The following is a 23474-nucleotide window of genomic DNA, read 5'->3' as shown; positions in this document are numbered from 1 at the left end:
CTATCAGGATATAAGGTTAACCCAGCTAAATCAGAAGCCCTCCCACTCAACCTTCCCCCCCACAGAAGTGCAACGCCTATCGGAAAACTTTTCATACACGTGGAAGTCCCATGCCATCAAATATCTGGGGGTATACCTCACTCCTCAATACGACTCTCTATACGATACAAACTTCAGACCTCTGTTTGCGTCTATACGATCCCTAGTGACCAAATGGAGACATTACCCAATGTCTTGGTTTGGACGCATTGCCTCGGTCAAGATGAACATAATACCTAAACTCTTGTACCACTTTACGACCTTCCCGGTGCCCATCCCGTCAGCCCAGCTTAGTAAACTCCAGAATGACCTTCTAAATTTTATGTGGAATTATAAACAGCACCGAATAACCCGCTCCATAATGTGTGCCTCCCGAAAGGATGGGGGTTTAGCCTTCCCACACCTCCAGCGTTACTATTATGCGGCCCAACTAAGGGCTATAGCTTCCTGGGTTACCCTTCCAGCCTATAATCGCTGGACTCAAATAGACAAAATATGGCTAGCCCCCATCCACCCGAACAATTTATTATGGAATACTAATGCCGATGTCCCCCCCCACCGCCCTACTACACACCATGAATCTCCTACGCAATGTTTGGAGACAACTAATTGCAACACACCCCTGCAATCTGAGGCCTCCTTGGTAATAGCTTTCCTTTACAACCCTAAACTACCCGACAGCTTAACCTCCCAGATGATTTCCCCATGGTTGCAGAGGAATCTTTTTCAATATGGACATCTGGTGAACCCAGTTTCTAGAAACTTGTTGCCCTTTGACGAACTCAGAACTAAACACGAACTCCTCCGCAGTGCCTTTTTTGGTTACATCCAAATCAGGCACTACATACTCACCATCACCCCAACCCTCCAATTCTCTAAGCCATCCCCATTTGAATGCTTAATCTTATTAGGCCCTTCACAGAAGGGACTGACTTCAGATATATATAAGCTTTTAAACTACTACGATATGGTCTCTCGGGGGAAACATAGCTATATGCGCAGATGGGAGGAACACCTAGGAGAGGAGCTAACCCTTGAGCAATGGGCCATCATATGGTCTTGGGTGGCCAAGAGTTCTGTGTGTACTCTTTACAAAGAGAACACATACAAGGTACTCTTTCATTGGTACCCAACTCCGTCAAGCTTGCATGCTATATATCCTTCGGCCTCGGATTGCTGCTGGAGCTGTCTCCAGGACCGGGGCATGCTAGTTCACATTTATTGGAGTTGCCCATCCCTCCAGCCCTATTGGCACTTGGTTCGGGGGCTGCTCCAGCGGCTGTTCGTGGTAAATATCCCTCTCTCCCCCAAGTTTTTTCTACTGGGCCTCCCCCCCCTAAATTGTCCACACTAGCCAAAAAGTTGGCCACACAAATATTAACAGCAGCTAGGTGCCTAGTAGCCCTCTACTGGAAACAATGAAACCCTCCGTCTCTAACCGATCTTTATTCCAGAATTAAGGATGTGGAGGTCATGGAGTCCATGATGGCTAGGCTGGTGGACCGACATACAGCAACATGGGAACCGTGGCATCAAAGAATAGATCCCCCATGATCTCATGAGCCCCCCCATATCCCCCCCCCCCCCCCGGTTCTGTACAATACGACTGGTCGGAGCCTGGGAGGGATGCACCCTTCAGATTGGGACTCATACTTTTTCTTTCCTCTCCCCCTCTCCTCTCACCCCCCCCCCTCTTTTTCTTCTTTCTCTCTTTCTATTATTCTTCCCTTCCTCCTTTTCTTTTTTTTTCCTCTGGAATAGCGGGCCACGCAAATATAAATTATGCATCCTACTGATGGTCTGTTTGTTAGAGAAGCCTGCACTGTAATTACTTCAGCGCTGCCTCTCCGTTACACCATTACGTGTTGCTGTTTCTTGTTGACTTATGTCTGTGGATTGTATGTTAATTCTGTCACACGTAGACCTCTATGCCCATCCCAGAGCTGTTTGTGACAAATTCTTCCCTTTTATTACTTAATTCTCTTTTGTTTATGTTTTAAACCACTGTATTGTATATGCTGAAACTTAATAAAAATTGTCAATTATAAAAAAAAAAAAAAAAACAGAAACGGGGCCAGCTTTTGTAATTTACTTATATGGAACTACATGCAACAGCATCACCAGTTCTAGGTAGAGGTATGCCTAAAGTGTGACCCAAAAGAAGTGGGTGTTTGGAAGGTGGGTTTGAGCACCCGCCAGACTATACAATTGTTTAAGATTCTTTTCCTAAAGAAAACAAAGGTGTAAAATGAATGGATCTGAACACGATATGCCATCAAAATGTGTTTAAGCGGGAGAAAGGCCTTGTTGGGCCAATGTGGGAGGTGTCAGGTGGCTTAACCCAGGAAGACAAATCCCCAGTCCACAGTATGATTAACACCTCAATAAAACGATCAGTATCAGAAAGCACTATACATTACACTCTTGACTGTACTCGTTTTATTGAAGTGTTAATCTACTTTCATAAAAGCGTTTGGATAAGCCTACACACTTTTTTCATCAACCATGGGGGGTTGTGTGCCACGATACCAGGACCTGTTGCAGTTAAAACCATGGTGCCGTGTCAAAATGCCTAAAAATTTATCAGAAATTGTATACAAGGCAAAAGATGGATAAAGCCTGCCTTTTAGTTATACAAAGCCACAGGTTTTCATTGTGAACCATTATGACCATCTAGCTGCTGGCGTCCTAACATCCAATGACCCGACCCTACCCTGCCCCTCTCTATCAGCTCTGGGGCCACATTAGCAGAGTGATGAAGAAAAACTGAGGAGGAAGAGAAACATTGGAATACTAGTATGTACCAGTGTGCAAAAGTATTGGATTTGGAAGAATAAATCACCTGTAATGTTGGGTGCCCTACATGTGTGGGTGTTGATGTATTATGTAACGCTATTAGAAGTTTTTTACATTTTAGAATAGGGTGCCTCGAAACTGTCTATAATTTTAGAGGGTGCCTTGACTGAAAAAAGTTGAGAAACACTGATCTAAGGTACACCAAGGCAGCACTGAATGGGAATTTTACTTTCATTTTACATTTGTGCAACCCTATCGTTGAAATCATTAATTTTAGCTTAAAGTGAGCATCTGCTCTTTTAAAAGCATGTGAAAACTATGCCTGCAAATACCACTGGTCGTGACCTAGTAGACTTTGGTTATTCAATTGCAACAGATAGGTTCTACTCTCCCATATGGTGGAGCAAAAAGTGGGAGGATACCCCTTAACTGTTTTTTTGGAGAGAAGAGAAAAGATTTACATATGAAGACATCCTTAAATTTGTAACACCAAGGACACGGACACTGAGGAAACACACAAAACATATATTCAGGCACCAGGAGGTTCCTGCACTGCAATCATGCTGTAAGTTTATGGGAAACTTTCAGTTTAAATTCATTATAAGTCAGAAACACTCCCCAACCTAAGTACAGTAGATGAAGCCTAGTTAAAGCATTGCAGAACAAAAATGTCTTGCGGTATTTTTATAGACCATCATTATAGTTATACCCAGGTAAAGCTGGTTGCCAGCGGTGTGATATGTGCAGGCAAGTGTGTGCACTGCTCATCGGGGGTTTAATCTTGATGCGATCATTTGAAACCTTAAGAAAATGGGTGTTTGGAAAAGACTGAAGTATGTGGACAGCTTCTGGTTTCTGCAAACACTCTTTGTTAATCGATATCAGAGAGAAAATCTATCATCTAAAGTCAACTTTACTTCACAAATAGGAATTGCAGCTGTCAGACAGCTGAGAAATCAGTTCCCTGAAATACCCATCAGTGTGTGACGGCACTGGAGTCACCATTTTGTGGGGTTAGCCAATTTAAAATCTATCAATTCGCAAGGCATTTCTGCAGATATAAGTGATGTGCTCACTGAATTGAGGCTCCATGTCGTCCCCCCGCCCCCCCCTCCTTTAATTTTGGTGGTTAGCACATACTGTACCTTTCCATACTCTTCCAAAACACAGGAATGCATATAGAAACTATTCCAGGGGTGCAGCATGATTATGTCCAGTACACCATGTCTCCTCTTAGGCAGGCCATTCACGGTTCAAATCTGTGCTGAACCGGCCGAGACTCGTACCGTGTATGGGCAAGTTGAATGTACCAAGTTGATCGATCAACCAGGATAGAATTAACATGCCAGGTTTTACCTGTAATTATGGCTAGCGGCTGCTATAGCCGCTAGCCATAATTACTGTCTTCCCTCGGCGGGTACGGTTTCTCCCCATGGCCAGTAAATGAATTAACTCTTAAGTGCCAAACACGCTTAGCGTTAACACGCGTTTACAAGCATTTTTTCTACCCAAACTCTGTTGCTCCTGGACGCACTTGCAGTGTTTTTTTTTCCTGCTTCTAAACTCTCCTGCCACTAAATGCTGCTAAAAACCTATGTGTGCATGGACACATAGGCTAACATGCAGGGAAGTTTAGAGGCAGGAAAAAAAAAATACGCAAGATGCCACTAGGAGCAGATGCAAAAATGTCCCATGTGCATAAGGCCTTAAACATTTTTCTTACTATTACAACTATATGTCAGAGACAAACAACGACAAAAGATTGGAGTGTAAGTTCTGCATGACACTTATTGCACTGACATTTTTAAACATCCCAACGAACGAACATGCATTTTGAGTCTCATTTTTTATTAATTTATACAGTCTTCTCTTAAATCTCCCAACGATTATACCGATTCCTTCGAGGTAACTCAGTTGACCTAATAGAATCTTAAAGGCTAAGTTCACCTAAATTTCAGCTCCCCAATGTACCAATATAGCATTAATATACTTATTTTGCAAAAATAAAACCGCTTTCTTTTAGTTCTACACCAGCTTACCCAACTCTCTTCATAGCTGTTTAAAATACATTGCTCGATTACTTCTGCCTTACTTCCTGGTCAGACTTTAGGTCATGACACAGGAAGGAGTTGACCAGCTGAGGGTAGATGATGCAGGGTACGTGCTAATGCATAATGCATCTACTCTTCCTGTGTCATGACCTATAGCACACCTCCCAACTTTCTGAGATGGAAACGAGGAAAACCTATTAGCAAAAGTATGTAGGCCCTCTCAAGAGCCTACATTGTACATCAACCCTAAGCCACGCCAACTCCAGTTGAGGAGCCAGCTGATTGTTACAGGAGAGCTCTGATAATACAGGTAACAGCTTTCCAATTTTCATATTTGGAAAACAATTCTTAGCTTCTCAAATTAATTTGGTGAAAAGAAAAAGAATCTATTACTATATCTGTACTATAATTAAGGCTTGTATACATTTTGACTGCCCCCAAACATATATTTTATATGGCTCACTATGAAAACAGGTTATACGAATTTGCTTTAGAACATTCAACATCAAAGAAGATGAATGTGTACCCTTGGTATCATGAACAATCACAAACTGTTACCTGGACTGTACAGCTAGTACCACCATGCTCCTGCCCACGTTCATTGATATGCATAGCCCCCAGGAGCTTCCCAGACCCAGGGCCAACTACAGTGAGGGGAAAAAAGTATTTGATCCCCTGCTGATTTTGTAGGTTTGCCCACTGACAAAGAAACAATCAGTCTATAAATTTAAATGGTAGGTTTATTTTAACAGTGAGAGACAGAATAACAACAAAAATATCCAGAAAAACGATTTCAAAAAAGTTATAAATTGATTTGCATTTTAATAAGTGAAAAAAGTAAGATTTCTGGCTCCCAGGTGTCTTCTATACAGGTAACGAGCTGAGATTAAGAACACTCTTAAAGGGAGTGCTCCTAATCTCAGCTTGTTACCTGTATAAAAGACCTTTGCCAAACAGCTTGGTGAGAGGGTGTCAACAGTTGGTGCGATTATTCGCAAATGGAAGAAACACAAAATAACTGTCAATCTCCCTCAGTCTGGGGCTGAGAACGGTGAGGAATCAGCCCAGAACTACACGGGAGAATCTTGTCAATGATCTCAAGGCAGCTAGGCCCAGACACCAAGAAAACAATTGGTAACACTACATCTTGAAGGATTGAAATCCTGCAGCGCCCGCAAGGTCCCCCTGCTCAAGAAAGCACATGTACAGGCCCGTCTGAAGCTTGCTAATGAACATCTGTATGATTCAGAGGAGAACAAGGTGAAAGTGTTGTGGTCAGATGAGACCAAAATCGAGCTCTTTGGCATCAACTCAACTTTCCGTGTTTGGAGGAGGAATGCTGCCTCTGATCCCAAGAACATCATCCACACCATCAAACATGGAGATGGAAACATTGTGCTTTTGTGCTTTGGGGGTGTTTTTCTGCTAAGGGGACAGGACAACTTCACCACATCAAAGGGACGATGGACAGGGCCATGTACCTTTAAATCTTGGGCTAGAACCTCCTTCCCACAGCCAGGGCATTAAAAATGGGTTGTGGATAGGTATTCCAGCATGACAATGACCCAAAACACACGGCCAAGGCAACAAAGAGGTGTCTCAAGAAGAATCACATTAAAGTCCTGGAGTGGCCTAGCCAGTCCCCAGACCTTTGCCCCATAAAAAAATATGTGGAGGGAGCTGAAGGTTCGAGTTACCAAACATCAGCCTCAAAACCTTAATGACTTGGAGAGGATCTGCAAAGAGGAGTGGGACAAAAGCCTACCTGAGATGTGTGCAAACCTGGTGGCCAACTACAAGAAACGTTTGACCTCTATGATTGCCAACAAGGGTTTTGCCACTAAGTACTAAGTCATGTTTTGCAAAGGGTCAAGTACTTATTTCACTCATTAAAATGCAAATCAATTTATAACTTTTTTGAAATGCGTTTTTCTGGGTATTGTTGTTGTTATTCGATCTCTAACTGTTAAAATAAAAATTATAGACTGATAATTTCTTTGTTAGTGGGAAAACGTACAAAATCAGCAGGGGATCAAATACTTTTTTCGCTCACTGTACTTGTCAATTAAAACCAGAAGACTGCAATGCAATGCTGTGACCTTCATTTTTTTGCCCTGCTTTTTTTCATAAAAGCAATTTAGATGTATTAGCCAACAGGAAGGTGCAGAGGCTAGGGCAAACAGGCCAGAGCACAACCATGCAAATTTAGTCTGAATCTGTCAGAGTTCCACTTGCTTTGTTTTATTGGGTGCTCTGGAAATACATTGTTATGATGCTAAAGAACACTATAGGTTTGTTTTCAAGTGTTACTAAACCCAGGACCCTGCATTCACTATATCTGGTCTCCCACCGTACACAAAACATGGAAATGCAATTATTTTAGTAAATATAAACGGCTAAATACCTTTTCTCATAATCAATATATAGCAATCTTATTACTTCTATCAGTGTCTGGTTAAAGCTTGTAGGAGGAGTTTTCATTCTACTCTGACTGTCCTATTAGGCTGCAGGACCCCTGGCCCTCTGTCTGGACAGTGTTGATTGGCCCTGTGCTGATCACATACACCCCTCTCAATAATAATAAAAAAAAAAAACACTCTAGCAATACACACCAAACTGAGCACGTGCAGAGTGACTCCAAAGGCTCTGTCTTATCAGAAGATGGATTGGGGACAGCGTAAGAAGGGGAGGATCAGAGAAGACAGGATCAAACGGCATTTTTACACAATGTAGAGGATTAACCCCTTAGGTTCACAGAAAGTATAACAAGCATTCTTTACTGCATATACACACTGATTTTACGGTTGTGGGTTTAGTAAAACTAAGTTTGGCAGTGACAACCTATCTTTTCACAGTTAATAAAACCAACCATACCATTACATTGTACAACTACATTGTATAAAGTGTAAAATTACATAAACAAAGCGAATAAGTTTAGGCATTTTTGGTGGAAGGCACCTAGTTAAAAGGGATTTAGTTCAATTCTCTTAAGTTTGTTTCAGCCTCCTTAAAGAATAACAATGACCATGCACTGGTGTCTTACGAGCAGACAACAGATAGCTCAGCGCTGACTGACATGAGCTTTTCCCAGCCTTGCCTCAGGCACCCTGAGAGCCTTTCATGCTGGAAGACCAAGAAGCATAGAATGGTCAAAGATTTAAAATCTAACACTGGAAAGAAATGTAAACACAGCAGTGTAAGATGAAACCTCCTAACAAAAAAGATTTGTTAACTATGATGAATTAAAGAGGACCGAATAAAAAAAAACTGCCAGATAAGTAGATGTGTCCCAGGCAGGAAGCTCTCTTAGGGAGGCTGACCCCCACAAAACCAATTTAAAGCAATTAAAGTCTTGATTTTTTTCTCTAAGAATAACAAACATGTTATACTTACCTGCTCTGTGCGGTTGGTTTTGCACAGAGTAGCCCCAATCCTCCTCTTCTTGGGTCCCACTCCTGGCCCCTCCCTCCTGTTGAGTGCCCCCACAGCAAGCAGCTTGCTATGGGGGCACCTGAGCTGAGTCACAGCTCCCTGTGTCCATTCAGACACGGAGCCCCGGGTTGGCACCACCCCCTCTCTCTTCTGAAAGGCTAACTGATTGATGAACAGCAGCAGAAGCCAATGGCCTGCTGCTGTGTCTCAACCAATCAGGAGGAGAGTCCTGGACAGTTGAGGAACTCATGGACATCGCTGAAGAGAGATGGGGCTCAGGTAAGTATTAGGAGGTTAGGGGCGTGGAATGCATTAAGATAAAAAACCTTCTGCCCTTACAACAACTTTAATCCTTGTCGGGAAGATACAATCATGTGCTGTGGCACTATGACCTCAAAACCAGATCAGCGCCCTTGATAGCGAACCTCACTAAGCTCAGGCAATGAAGATACATTAATCGTTCTAGCATATTAGATGGTGTAAAGTTGGGTGTAAACTAGTAGATTTTTGAATGCATGTTCATTTGGAAATTTATAAGAAAATACTCAGTACAGCTTGACGAATGTTGTTCGAAAGTAGTTAAAAATGTCGTTTGCTTTTAACATTTGATTTTGGAATGAATGAACTCTACCAAATGACATCCACATTCACCGGTTTGTTAGTTTGAGAAAAATTATCCATCCTAATCCTTAAAATTTCTCATTACCGCAGTTGACAAACAAATGCCGATTTGACCCCCACTAATGATTAGAAAGTTGAACAAACATTCTTCAACAAAATAATTTTGAATGGAAGTCTACTAGTGTATATACCCTTACTTGACTTTCACATTCTCCTGCGTAGGAAGTCTAAAGAGTGTGCTAGTCTTAAGCTGGGTACACACGGGCTGAAAATTGGTTGAAAATGTCAAAAATCGGAGTACATTCAGTCTGTGTATACAGCTCCTCAACTGGCTTCTGTCAAATGAGCATGCTGGAAAACCAGCATCCGATTAGCGCTCACAGCCAATGGCAAGTGCTGATCAGTGTGTTAGGGTGCAGGAAGCGGTCCCCCTATCAGAACACAACAGCTCAGCGGAGAGATCGCCGCACTGACATTGCATGTGTTAGTATAGCGACCTGTACCATTTTTTTTTGTTGTTAAGCCTGCTGGGTTGAACCAATAAAAACGTCCTGTGTGTACAAAGCATTAGTATCAATTTCTAAGCAGGCAATCAAAATGAACAAACTATTGGCAGCCTTCTCCACGTTTTAAATCTGGCACATACCAATTTTCGAAGGGAAGCACAGAAAGAGGATTTCCTTGGATTTCCACGATGCTACCTTTAACCACTCTATTACTGGAGCTTTAGGCCCCACGTACACGGGACGCTGCTAAACGTACGTTCAGAGGCAGTTGGACGCTTTTTTCAACTGCCCTTGAACTCATTCAATGTTATCCTATGTGAACATGTACACAGTCTTGTTTATTGCTGTTTTTAGGCAGTTGCGTTTAAAAGCAAAAAAATGGGTTCAGATGCCGAAGATTTCCACAGACACCAAACTCGACTAATTGCGGCTAAACGTGGTAACCCGCGTTTCATTTATAGGCGTTTTTAGTTTTTGGCCATTTAAAAAAAAAAAAAAAAATTTTTTTTTTTTTTTTTTTTAGAAGCGCTTCTAAAACGCAAACACAGATAAATGCGGCAAACGTGGGTTATTATCTGTCAAGTTAAAGCGGGGGTCCACCCACACCGTCAAAAAAAAAAATATTAAAAGCCAGCAGCTACAAATACTGCAGCTGCTGACTTTTAATACATGGTCACTTACCTGTCCCAGGGTCTAGCGATGTCGGTTAGGCGACGCAGAGAACCCGCTCTGTAGCTGCCGCCGCCATCCTAGGTGAGGGAATCAGGAAGTGAAGCGTTGCGGCTTCACTTCCCGGTTCCCTACTGCGCATGCGCGAGTCGCGCTGCGCGTCCCAAGTGGTCCTCGCTCTCTCCTGGGAGCTGTGTGTTTCCCAGGAGACAGCGCGGTGGGGACGGGAAGAGGCGTAGACTCCCATGGGAGTCTATGCCGGAAGTGGGTGCAAATACCTGTCTTAGACAGGTATCTGCACCCCCCTCCCCCCCTGAAAGGTGCCAAATGTGACACCGGAGGGGAGGAGGGTTCCGAAAAGCGGAAGTTCCATCTTTGTGTGGAACTCCGCTTTAAATCATTCAGGAGAGGTTGTAAAAACGTCCCGTGTACAGGCTTCATGTACACTGCTGCTGGTAAACGGATGTTTAGGAGCAGTTGGGCGTTTTTTCAGCTGCCCCTGAACTCTCCTCTATGTTATCTTATCAGTACAAGTACATGGGGTCGTTTATAGTCGTTTCTAGGCAGCTGAGTTTAGAAGTAGTAAATGGTGTACAAATGGTGTACAAACTCTAAATTTGAAAAAACAAACACATTATAATTCATTGAAAAAATATAATGTATAAATAATATAATAAAAAGTGACTCATAAAGCAATGTCTCTGAAAGGTGAAAAGGTGAACAAAAGTAACTCATGAAACACTGTCTCTGAAAGGAGGCAAGTAAAGTCAAGTTCTGCGGCGATATGGATCTGGAAAGAGGGGAAGAATTTTCTGAATTTCAACCGCCAAAGGAAAGTGATGAATCCCTCCGTGAGGCAAGCGCCAGAAGAAATAAAAACTCTTACCGGAAGGTGTGGACCCCCTATAGTAGCGAAGTCACATACGCCAGCAAATATAGCCCTCTGCAGGGTCTGAGATGGATCCTGGTTCAAGATGTATGAATGAGCCCTGGGCGTCCTCCTCACTCAATGGCCACAATCCGTCCACTTTCTTCAAAAGTTCAATCTGCTATTGTTTCAGTCATTTTGCAGCAGCCAGGATTGAGTTTAGAAGCATTTTTTGGAAAGCAAAAAATGCATTCAGGACGGATGTTCAGAGGAATTTGAAACGCCAAATGTCTGTAACAGCATGTAAACACGTGCAAACGCAGTAACTCGCAGTTAAGGCGCGTTTTATTTACAGGCATTTTTAATTTTTTGACTATTTGAAAAAAAAAAAATAATTAAAAAAAAAAGAAAAGCTCCTAAACGCAAATGCGGCAAAACGGACGTTTTTAAACGTCAGTTACTATCTGTCATGTTAAATCGCTCAGGAGAAGTTGTAAAACGCCCCGTTTACATTAAGCCTTACATGTTACAGACCTTTTTGTGTCAAAATAATATTTGATCAATGAATGTAAAACATTACCTTAATATCTCCAACTTAGTGTGTAAAACGCTTATAGGCTCCATGAACATTGGCAGTTTCCTTGGCAGAAAAAAGCATTTAGCATTTTTTCTGCCAGAAAGTTCCAATCAGAACCGCAAACCAGAAAGGTTTTTCTTCCTGCCTCTAAATGTTGAGCTCAAAATATGCCTGTAATAGTCCTAATGTGCATGGACACATAAGATAACATTGAGCTGCTTCTACAGGCAGAACACAAAACTCCTGTGGAAGGGCTAATTCACACTAGGTGCGGTGACAGACGTTTTCTGCAGTGTAAGACGTCTATCACCGCAGAGACACAAAGAAACAATTGTTTCCTATGTGTCTCATTCATACTGCAACACAACACATAGCTGCACTGCAAAGTGCTGCGATAAAATGATGAATTGCATCGCAATGTACAGCAGCACAGCGCATCGCGCTGCTGTACAATGATATGAATAAAAGTTTACCTTTTGTACACTTCAAATAAAGCTAATACAAAAAAAAAACCCAAAAACTGGGAGCCGTGTGATGCTCTGAATCGTGCACCGCCCTGCCTTCCACAGCAGCAAGCAACAGAGACTTGCCGGAGAGGTGAATCACTTCAATGTATTGTTAATTCAGCCTAAGGACAGGTGAAGGGCCACCTAAATGTGTCACCAGCACACATGAAATATAAGTGCTCTCGTGCACACAGTGGTATGCACATGTGCCAAGATTAAAATATGTTAATCTACTAAACAATGTATCTACATTTTTACTTGCAAACCAAAACTGCCAGGGGCAGGGGAGAGACTGTTCAAGGTAAAGAAAGCAGTAGATTTACTAAAAACTAAACACTTCTGCCTCTGGAATGGTAGATGACTCACTGTATCAGAACCCATAATGGGGAGGCCTTGCTGTCCCCTCCTCAATGTGGGTGCTAAACAAATACTAATTAGCTGAGACACATTAGAGATGTAGTGCCAGCACCCAGACAGTATGTAGTAGATTCATTGTTTTAAGACACCTAAAGGGAAATGCCAAATTGAGATAAACTTTACACAGTCAGCAAATTACATTTGGGGTGGATAATGAAATAACTGAATACAGGTAATTCCATCCAAGCCTTGGCAGAAAGCAGCGTCCACGTGTCTCGTGTTTTGGCAAGGTTGGCACCCGTGCTGTATACCAGCCTGCTAGGTTAAAGTGGTTGTAAACCCTTTACAACCACTTTAACCTACAGGTAAGCCTAGATTAAGGCTTACCTGTAGGTGCTTGAAATATCTCCCAGACCTGCACGGTCTAGGAGAATTTTGCAAATCGCCGTAGGGCGATTTCTTCTGCACATACGTTGGAGTTAGAAAGGGCACGCTGTGCCGTTTCTAGCTCGGGTCATGCCGTTAAAGGTGGCTCCTGCGCGGGAGTGACGTCACGTGACTCTGGCCAGTCACAGAGCCGGAGTTCGCGGCCCTGGAAGGAAGAGGGATGAAGAATGGACGCTTGCTAATAGCAAGGAAGGCGGGGACATCGCAGGCTTCTCCTGCAGGTAAGTGTCACATAATGGGCTACTATGCAATGCATAGTAGCCCATTATGCTTTACCTTTGCAGGGAAACAAAAAGGAAGTAACACCCAACAGGGTTTACTTCCTCTTTAATACCATTGGAATCTATGAGTATTTGGGTTTGGAGAATAAAAAGAAAGAAAAAATGCAACTGCGGTAAAGTGATTTTCTCACAGCATCAGTAAATTTCTTGGTGACCATTGTCAAAGAGCTAGAAAGGGATGAATAGTCCAAAATGTTACAGTTGTCACCAGAACTGGAAAAGAAGGGACATATTACATTTTGTGTAGTGTTTAATAGGAAGTGAATGGAAATCTCTCCAATGGAAAGACAGACAGCAAGAAAAAAAAATGGCAGCACACACTCACCTTCTCTGCAATACCACTTTCGGTCGTATAAATAGCCATTAATTCTGTGTCTTCCGTATCCTGATCAACAGTGGATGCAGCACCTCCATTTATAACCACCTGCAAATTAAGGGAGGGAACAAAGCAAGAGGAAACAGTCAGAAAATATTTGTTTAATCACCAAATTCAATTTAAAAAAAATTAAATACCTTTCGTTGACCGTACAAAAATGTTCAGGTATATCAAATAATTTGCCAACTTTCAGAAAATTGATAGCGCACAAAGTGAGCTTCTGTACTAAACCAGTGGTCTCCAAACTGCAACCCTTTGCTTGCCTAATATTCCTCCCACTGCCAGCAACAGTGGGGCATAGTTCCTGCCACTGACAATGGTACACTATACCTTCCGCTGGCACCAATGATGGGGGACTATTTTTTCTACTGACACTAACGATGGGGCACTATTCCTCCCACTGACACCAATGATGGGGCACTATTCCTCCCATTGATAGGGCACTATTCCTCCCACTGACACCAATGATGGGGCACTATTCCTCCCACTGACACCAATGATGGGGGACTATTCTTCCCACTGACATCAATGATCGGGCACTATTCCCCCCCCCCCCATTGACACCAATGATGGGGTACTATCCCCCCCCCATTGACACCAATGATGGGGCACTATTCCCCCCATTGAAACCAATGATGGGGTACTATTCCCCCCATTGACACCAATGATGGGGCACTATTCCCGCCATTTACACCAATGATGAGGCACTATTGCTCCCACTGACACTAATTATGTAACCATATTGCTACACTTAGAGGCGACTCTGGTTGTAAAACTGGAGAGTGAGAAATTTGGGGCAGCTGTGCATGGTAGCCAATCAGCTTCTAACTTCAGCTTGTTCAATTAAGCTTTAACAAAAACCTGAATCTGATTGGTTTCTATGCAGAGCTGCACCAGATTTCGCACTCTCCAGTTATAGTAAATAAACTCCACTGTATTGTACTCAAAGGTATTTTCACCCAGGCATAAACTGCAGCACCTAGATAAGACTTACTATAATTGTCCGATTTTTTTTTTTTTTTTTTTTTTTATGATTTCCAGCATGCTACAGCTACAAATATTTTAATTACCCTTGTACTGAAGGTTAAAAGACAATGGCTGGCTCTAGACAGCTCAATAACAGCAAGTCATTTTAAGTATCATTTGCTATCATAAGACCAAACTGCAAGAGGAGATAATGAGCACCTCAGCCAGGTGGACCCTTTCATTACTGCATAAGGGCATTGTTCAACTTGGCAAAGTATTGACTCTGCCACTATAAAGTGATAAGGTCTCAGTTTTTTTATCTTTAAAAATAACAAACATGTTATACTTACCTGCTCTGTGCAGTGATTTTACACAGAGCAGCCCAGATTCTCCTCTTATCTGGTCCCTCTCTAGTGCTCCTTGTCCCTCCCTCCTGCTGAGTGTCCCCACAACAAGCAGCTTGTTATAGGGGCACCCAAGCCGCTGCTCTGTGTCCATACAGACATGGAGCCACGATATGACCCCGCCTCCTCTCTCCTCATTGGCTCAGTGTCTTTGATTGACAGCAGTGAGAGTCAATGGCCCTGCGCTGCCACCTCAGTCAAAGAGGAGGAAGAGTCTCGGGCAGCCGAGACACTCCTGCAAGATCCCTGGATCGAGATTGGCTCAGATAAAATATTAGGGGGGCTGAGGGGAGCTGCTGCACAAAGAAGGCTTTTTTAATGCATAGAATGCATTAAGATAAAAAAAACTTCTGACTTTACAACCACTTTAACGCTTGGGCAATGACCTCAGTCCCACTGAAGTCCTGCAAGGACAGGCAAGTATTTAGAAATATCTGCCCTTCTATGGCGAGCCGTAGAAGGAGCAAAACTGCAGACATCTACAGGGCATTTATTAAGATCTGGACATTGCCTTTACATAATCGATGTCCTAAATGATCAATAATATCACATCAATTGGAACAGCAAGTGGGTTAAGCTAGCTATACACCTTTAGATTTCTCTTGTTTTCCCTATCAACGCTATAAAGCGTGAATTATGGAATTTCCCCAACCAACTATGGTATTTGGACAGTTGCAGCACCAGCGGCTGTCTGAATAAAGGAACAATGACTGCATCTGATTGGGTATAGACAATCACCATTCAGCTGACAATTTTCCACCTGGCTCCTGTAATTTCAAAGTTTATGGATCTGGGTGGTGCAGACATGGCCACCCACAGCTCAAATTTTGGCATGTTTGCACCATGTTTGGCCAGTTTTAGAAAACCTCATTACTGCCAAGCCTCTACCACTAAGATTAGATGCTGCAGCAAGGGGTGTGCCCACATTTCCTCCCCACATTTTCATATGACAGCTGGCAAGCAGACAACCCTCATATGCTTATGGCCAGTGTTAGATTACATGGACTCAGATACCCCAGTCATCCATGTGGGCTTTCCTAAAGACAAGAAAATGAATCATTGGAGATGTACAGTGCCTTAAAAAAGTATTTGTACCCCTTGAAATGTTCCACATTTTTTCATGTTAAAACCAAAAACGTAAATGTATTTTATTGGCATTTTATGTGATACACCAACACAAAATTGCACATAATTGTGAAGTGGAAGAAAAATATATGGTTTACAAAATGTTTTACAAATAAATATCTGAAAAATGTGGCGTGCATTTGTATTCAGCACTCTTTACTCTGATACCCCTAACTAAAATCTAAGGGGACCAATTGCCTTCAGAAGGCACCTAATTAGTAAATAGAGTCCACCTGTGTGTAATTTAATCTCCGTATAAATACAGCTGTTCTGTGAAACCCTCAGAGGTTTCATACTGGAATTACAGATTTGAATGCCCCACCTTTTTCTGAAGCAGGAATAGCTAATCCAGCAGGTGGTGCTGTTGCATTGGCGCGAAAATCCGAATCAGAAGAGGGGCAGAGAAGCGGAGCAGAGCGAAGCGGAGCAGTGTGGTGTCCGTGGTGGACTGAGAGCGGCGGTGGGCGCGGGCCATCGACAGCGGGAGGCACTGAGGACCGTTCCAGTGCCAGGAGACCGCGAGGTGACAGGTCCGACCGGGAAGCGGCAGGTTAGTGTGCTGCGAACCGGAGGGGGATAGTGACAGGCAGACAAAGGAGCGGAGTGAGCAGAAACAGGGAGGCTGATCGGGGGAGACTGTAGGCGCTGACAAGCTCTGCAAGTGTCAGATTGCAGGGGCGTTTTAACAGGTACAGAGCGGTGAAGTCATAACTAACAGAAAATACTGATTGTGTGTAGTGGGGACACTATGTATTGTTGAGTACTGTGAGTAATCAGAGTATTGTGAGTACCTGTGTAGTGTGAGCACCTGAGGATTGTGTGTATTGTGAGTACCTGAGTATTGTGAGTACCTGAGGGTACATAGGTTGGACATGATGGACTTTTTACAACTCGCCTACTATGTAACTATGTTTGTTAGAGAACCTTTGTGAACGAACAGCATCATGAAGACCAAAGAACACACCAGACAGGTCAGGGATAAAGTTGTGGAGAAGTTTAAAGCAGGGTTAGGTTATAAAAAAATATCCCAAGCTTTGAACATCTCACTGAGAACTGTTTAATCCATCATCCAAAAATGGAAAGAGTATGGCACAACTGCAAACCTACCAAGACATGGCCGTCCACCTAAACTGACAGGCGGGGCAAGGAGAGCATTAATCAGAGAAGCAGCCAAGAGGCCCATGGTAACTCTGGAGGAGCTGCAGAGATCTACAGCTCAAGTGGGAGAATCTGTCCACAGGACAACTATTAGTCATGTACTCCATAAATCTGACCTTTAAGGAACAGTGGAAAGAAGAAAGCCATTGTTGAAAGAAAGTCATAAGAAGTCCCATTGCAGTTTGCAAGAAGCCATATGGGGGACACAGCAAACATGTGGAAGAAGGTGCTCTGGTCAGATGAGACCAAAATGTAACTTTTTGGCCTAAAAGCAAAATGCTATGTGTTGCGGAAAACAAAAATTGCAGATCACCCTGAACGCACCATCCCCACCGTGAAACATGGTGGTGGCAGCATCATGTTGTGGGGATGCTTTTCTTCAGCGGGGACAGGGAAGCTGGTCAGAGTTGATGGGAAGATGGATGGAGCCAAATATAGGGCGATCTTAGAAGTAAACCGGTTAGAGTCTGCAAAAGACTTGAGACTGGGGTGGAGATTCACCTTCCAGCAGAACAACGACCCTAAAAATATAGTCAGAGCTAGAATGGAATGGTTTAGATCAAAGGATATTCATGTGTTAGAATGGCTCAATGAAAGTCCAGACCTTAATCCAATTGAGAATCTGTGGCAAGACTTGGAAACTGCTGTTCAGCCGCTCTCCATCCAATCTGATCAAGCTTGAGCTAGTTTGCAAAGAAGAATGGGCAAACACTTCTCTGTCCAGATGTGCAAAGCTGATAGAGACATCCCCAAAAAGACTTGCAGCTGTAATTGCAGCAAAAGGTGGTTCTACAAAGTATTGACTCAGGGGGGCTGAATACAAATGCACACCACACTTTTCACATATTTATTTGTAAAAAATTTTGGAAAACCATTTATCATTTTCCTTCCACTTCACAATTATGTACCACTTTGTGTTGGTCTATCACATAAAATTCCAATAAAATCCATTTCCTTTTTTTAGTTGTAACATGACAAAATGTGGAAAATGTCAAGGGGTATGAATACTTTTTCAAGGCACTGTACATGTGACCACAAACAATGAACACCATCTTCAAAAACATAAAACAGGCAAAAGCCTTTCACTCTCTCTCCAATGATCTTTCCAGCTGTGCAACAGTTAAACTCATTTTTTTAACTGCGCTACTTTTTTTTTTTAAATGTAACATTTAAATGGAACAGCTAATATTTGTACAGGAAGAATATAAAAGTTCAGACCTTCACATTACAAATTATTGCATTTTTGCAGTTTTGTTTAGTCTTATCAGACACCAGGGAGCAGCTGATAAGCCAAAGAATGTCAGATGCACAAATACAGTACTTGGCAAGTGTCAGTAATGTTTAAATCAACAATTTTTCGAGCACAAACTATGTAAACTTCCATTATATTATATATACATAGTGAGAGACTAATGCCCTGTACACACGGTCGGATTTTCCGACGGAAAATGTGTGATAGGACCTTGTTGTCAGAAATTCCGACCGTGTGTAGGCTCCATCACACATTTTCCATCGGATTTTCCGACACACAAAGTTGGAGAGCAGGAGATAAAATTTTCCGACAACAAAATCCGTTGTCGGAAATTCCGATCGTGTGTACACAAATCTGACGGACAAAGTGCCACGCATGCTCAGAATAAATAAAGAGATGAAAGCTATTGGCCACTGCCCCGTTTATAGTCCCAACGTACGTGTTTTACGTCACCACATTTAGAACGATCGGATTTTCCGACAACTTTGTGTGACCGTGTGTATGCAAGACAAGTTTGAGCCAACATCCGTCAGAAAAAAATCCTAGGATTTTGTTGTCGGAATGTCCGAACAAAGTCCGACCGTGTGTACGGGGCATAAGAATGAAGGGGTATTTAAATGCATGATACTCCTATCTCTGGTAAAGGAGGACATTTATTAGGGGTCATAATGAGGCCCATGTATTGATCTACAGGCCATGGAACCAATCTGACCTCCGATACCCATTTTTTTTTTTTTTTGGGCATTGGATCATCTGGGTTCACCAACTTGTGGCTCCTACAGAGGTGGAGAAATTAATGAGGATTTCATTCAGTAGTCAGACCAATCCCGAAGTCAGCACAGTTTATTTTTTGTTTTTTTTAGGAGGTCAAGTGAGGTAGGTGCCATCATCATCACTAAGCTGTGAGGAATGGTTGATGACTTGACTGCTAAAAAGGTATTATAATCTCTATACCAAGGTTACAATAGTGTCTCTCGCTACTAAAGGGCCCCTTGAGGGTAACCTCTTGTTTCTAGGACACATACTCTAATCAGTAAGCCTGCATTCACACCTGAGCAATGCGTATTCCTGGTGATTTTGAAGCTTTTTTTCAGGAGTTCTACAGGCTTTTACAAGTGTTTTTGCACATGTATTAAGCTTCAGGAGTTTGTTTTCTGGTTTGTGTAAGGGGAGGAGAGCAATTCTATAGGACGAGGGGAGATCTTCAGGTGCAAAAACACTTAAGCCCCCCATTTACAGGAGCTCCCTACTGAATGAGACCAAAAACGCTCATGTCATTTTTTTGAGCGTAGGAACAGAGACAATTAGAAAGAATGAGATGTTGCGATCAGAAGAGAAACCAGCATAAAAATGCTCAAGTGTGAATGGGGGCTTACAGGCATATTACCAGTGTTCTACAAGTGTTTTTGCCTGTGTAATGTAGAAATAAAGTCATTTTTTTCCCCTATTTTGGATAAAGTAAGGGTTATAACCCCTGTCAGATTATTTATGCCATGAGTGTCCTACTGAGGAGATTTCCCTTCACTTTCTGTCCCATAGCCAAAACAGGAAGTGAGAGGAAAGCCCACCAAAGTGAGGGATTCCCTTGGTTGCCACCAGAACTAATGTCCCCATTGAAATATTTCCTCTCTGGGGACAACCCAAAATTTGTGTTTTTCTTTTATTTTTACTTTCGATGAGAATAGTAAACATGAAAAATAGAGATGGTCAATCTCCTTAATAGGGGCACAGACAGCAAAAAAGAACATGACAATTGTGTCAATCCCTCTCCAATCTTTCCAATCCCAAAAAAGTTTTGCCTTTAGTTAATCTTTAAACTTCAGGAGTTTTTTTTCTTGGATGGGCAATTCTTCAGGTGTAAAAATGCTTGTGTCTAAGGGATTAAAAAAAAAAAGCTTGTGTACTTTTTGAGCTAAAACATAGAACTTTGGGCAACTAAGCATACAACTATGAACATGGGCAAATAGAAAAAAATTGGGATTCTGCATGTTAAGTGTAGGGCATACGAGCATAAGAACACTCAAATGTGAACGGGGGCTTACAGGCACGTTACAGGGGTTTTAAGTGTTTTTGCACACATATCCAGAATGAGTTTGTTTCTTGGGCTAGGTAAGTGGAGGAGAACAGGTCTGTAGAAGAGTTCTTTAGGCATGAAAATGCACATATTGTGCTTTACAGGTGTTCCCATTGAAGTCTATGACCCCCAAAAATGACGAAAAATGACCCTGACCAATAGATAGTGTATGTGCATTTGCGTGTATATAAAAAGGAAACTGGTTATAGCCCAAGCTCAGAAAAGACTTCTTTTCATAAATCTTTTGAACAGAAACGCCATTTTTTTTTTCTTTAGAATTATATTTGTGGCAGATCAAAGGTTTTAGATACTGACTGTATACTGAACAGTATTCTTGAGAAGATCTTGAAGCATGCAGAACCATGCAGTACAGGATAGTCCACTTTTGTTCAGCAAATTCTCCCGCTCTACAAGACTCTGGTCCGGCCGCACCTGGAGTATGCTGTCCAGTTCTGGGCACCAGTCCTCAGGAAGGATGTATTGGAAATGGAGCGAGTACAAAGAAGGGCAACAAAGCTAATAAAGGGTCTGGAGGATCTTAGTTATGAGGAAAGGTTGCGAGCGTTGAACTTATTCTCTCTGGAGAAGAGACGCTTGAGAGGGGATATGATTTCAATTTACAAATACTGTACTGGTGACCCCACAATAGGGATAAAACTTTTTCGCAGAAGAGAGTTTAATAAGACTCGGGGCCACTCATTAAAATTAGAAGAAAAGAGGTTTAACCTTAAACTACGTAGAGGGTTCTTTACTGTAAGAGCGGTAAGGATGTGGAATTCCCTTCCACAGGCGGTGGTCTCGGCGGGGAGCATTGATAGCTTCAAGAAACTATTAGATAATCACCTGAATGACCACAACATACAGGGATATGTAATGTAATACTGACACTTAATCACACACATAGGTTGGACTTGATGGACGTGTGTCTTTTTTCAACCTCGCCTACTACCTGTAACTATGTAACTAAATCCATCAAAATTGGAGTAAAGGTCCAGAATAAAATTCAGCAGACGTCTCACGTAGACCGATCTATGTCACAGCGTCTTTCATTACTATGTGATGACTAAAAGTGACTCAGCACCTTTCTGCTTGTTTCACAGGACAATACTGTCACTAATACCTCAGGAAACAATGAGGAACAGCAAACATTCACAGAAGTCCTATAAATAATCATGTGATGCTGTTTCTTGGTATTGAAGAACGTCAGATGTGCCCTATCCATTGCTGCAGGGGTAGATAAAGAGTGCTATGACATAACTCCAAGCCTGCCCAGACTACGGACTCATTAGAGATACAATGGTTCTCTATGGTAAGAAGAGATGGAAATATTCATTGATCATTTTCTTACATCTGGATACATCTGATGACACTGCACGCGATCATGCAGACCCACCAGGATTTCAGATGAACGTCAGCGGTTTTTAATTTTACTATGAGAGTGATGCAGCCCAAAGGATTCCACATTTGGCTCTAACCATCCATATATACACTCACCGGCCACTTTATTAGGTACACCTGTTCAGTTGCATGGTAACAAAAATTGCCAATCAGCCAATCACATGGCAGCAACTCAATGCATTTAGGCATCTAGACGTGGTGAAGACACCTTGCTGAAGTTCAAACAGAACATCAGAATGGGGAAGAAATGGGATTTAAGTGACTTCGAATGTGGCATGGGTATTGGTGCCAGACAGGCTGGTCTGATCTACTGGGATTTTCATGCACAACCATCTCTAAGGTTTATGGAGAATGGTCAGAAAAAGAGAAAATATCCAGTGAGCGGCAGTGGTGTGGAGGAACATGCCTTGTTGATGTCAGAGATCAGAGGAAAATGGGCAGACTGGTTCGAGATGATAGAAAGGCAACAGTAACTCAAATAACCACTCAGTACAGCCAAGGTATGCAGAATTCCATCTCTGAATGCACAACACATCGAACCTTGAAGCAGATGGGCTACAGCAGCAGAAGACCACAGGAGGTGCCACTCCTGTCAGCTAAGAACAGGAAACGGAGGCTACAATTTGCACAGGATCACTAAAATTAGACAACAGAAGATTGGAAAAACATTGCCTGGTCTGATGAGTCTCAATTTCAGCTGTGACATTCAGATGATAGGGTCAGAATTTGGTGTAAACAACATGAAAGCATGGATCCATCCTGCCTTGTATCACTGGTTCAGGCTGGTGGGCCCCTTAATACCAACTGAGCATTGTTTAAACGCCACGGCCTACCTGAGTATTGCTGCTGACCATGTCCATCCCTTTATGACTACAGTGTACCCATCTTCTGATGGCTCCTTCCAGCAGGATAATGCACCATGTCACAAAGATCAAATCATCTCACCACTGGTCTCTTGAACATGATAATGAGATCACTGTACTCCAATGGCCTCCACAGTCACCAGATCTCAATCCAATAGAGCCCCTTTGGGATGTGGTGAAATGGGAGATTTGCATGGATGGGCAGCCGACAAATCTGCAGCAACTGTGTGATGCTATCATGTCAATATGGACCAAAATCTCTGAGGAATGTTTCCAACACCTTGTTGAATCGATGCCACAAAGAATTACGGCAATTCTGAAGGCAAAAGGGGGTCCAACCCGTTACTAGCAAGGAGTACCCAATAAAGTGTCTGGTAAGTGTATGTATAAATACCATTAGGCATCCAGAGCTGGGTTATGATGAACACATCTGCTTTGTGTCCTATAATAAACTTCTGTGACCTCTTACCCAACCAGCTTCAGTCAATAATGTGCTGAGATCACCACTGACCCTGATAGTGGCCAGTTCTGTACATTCCTACTTACTGGGCACGTCGCAGATCATTAACCCTCTGCAGGGAAACCGCTGGCACCGACAGCTCATTTCCTGGCTCACAGGCACGGTTTATTTCCTTCCCATTAAATTATAACACACTAAACATAATAAAGATAAAGATTGAGGGCCAGTTCACACAAGATGCAGTTCCG

The 23474-nt window shown here is 42.5% G+C and overlaps 1 protein-coding gene across 4 annotated transcripts in view; it reads right to left on the bottom strand.

The window, feature by feature from the left end:
* Positions 1–23474, bottom strand: part of SLC23A2 (solute carrier family 23 member 2) — a 308554-nt gene that overhangs the window by 125799 nt on the left and 159281 nt on the right. For all 4 annotated transcript variants that reach the window (XR_012242995.1, XM_073622040.1, XM_073622042.1 and 1 more), the window contains one exon: positions 13476–13574. Coding sequence is in view for 3 of the 4 variants with exons in the window: in XM_073622040.1 (XP_073478141.1) it covers positions 13476–13574 (99 nt within the window). In the remaining variant the exon portion in view is untranslated. The remainder of the gene's footprint in view (positions 1–13475; positions 13575–23474) is intronic.

Source organism: Aquarana catesbeiana, linkage group LG03 (assembly GCF_042186555.1).
Source record: "Aquarana catesbeiana isolate 2022-GZ linkage group LG03, ASM4218655v1, whole genome shotgun sequence".
NCBI classification, from domain to species: domain Eukaryota; kingdom Metazoa; phylum Chordata; class Amphibia; order Anura; family Ranidae; genus Aquarana; species Aquarana catesbeiana.
This window is presented reverse-complemented; position numbering and strand designations above follow the sequence as displayed.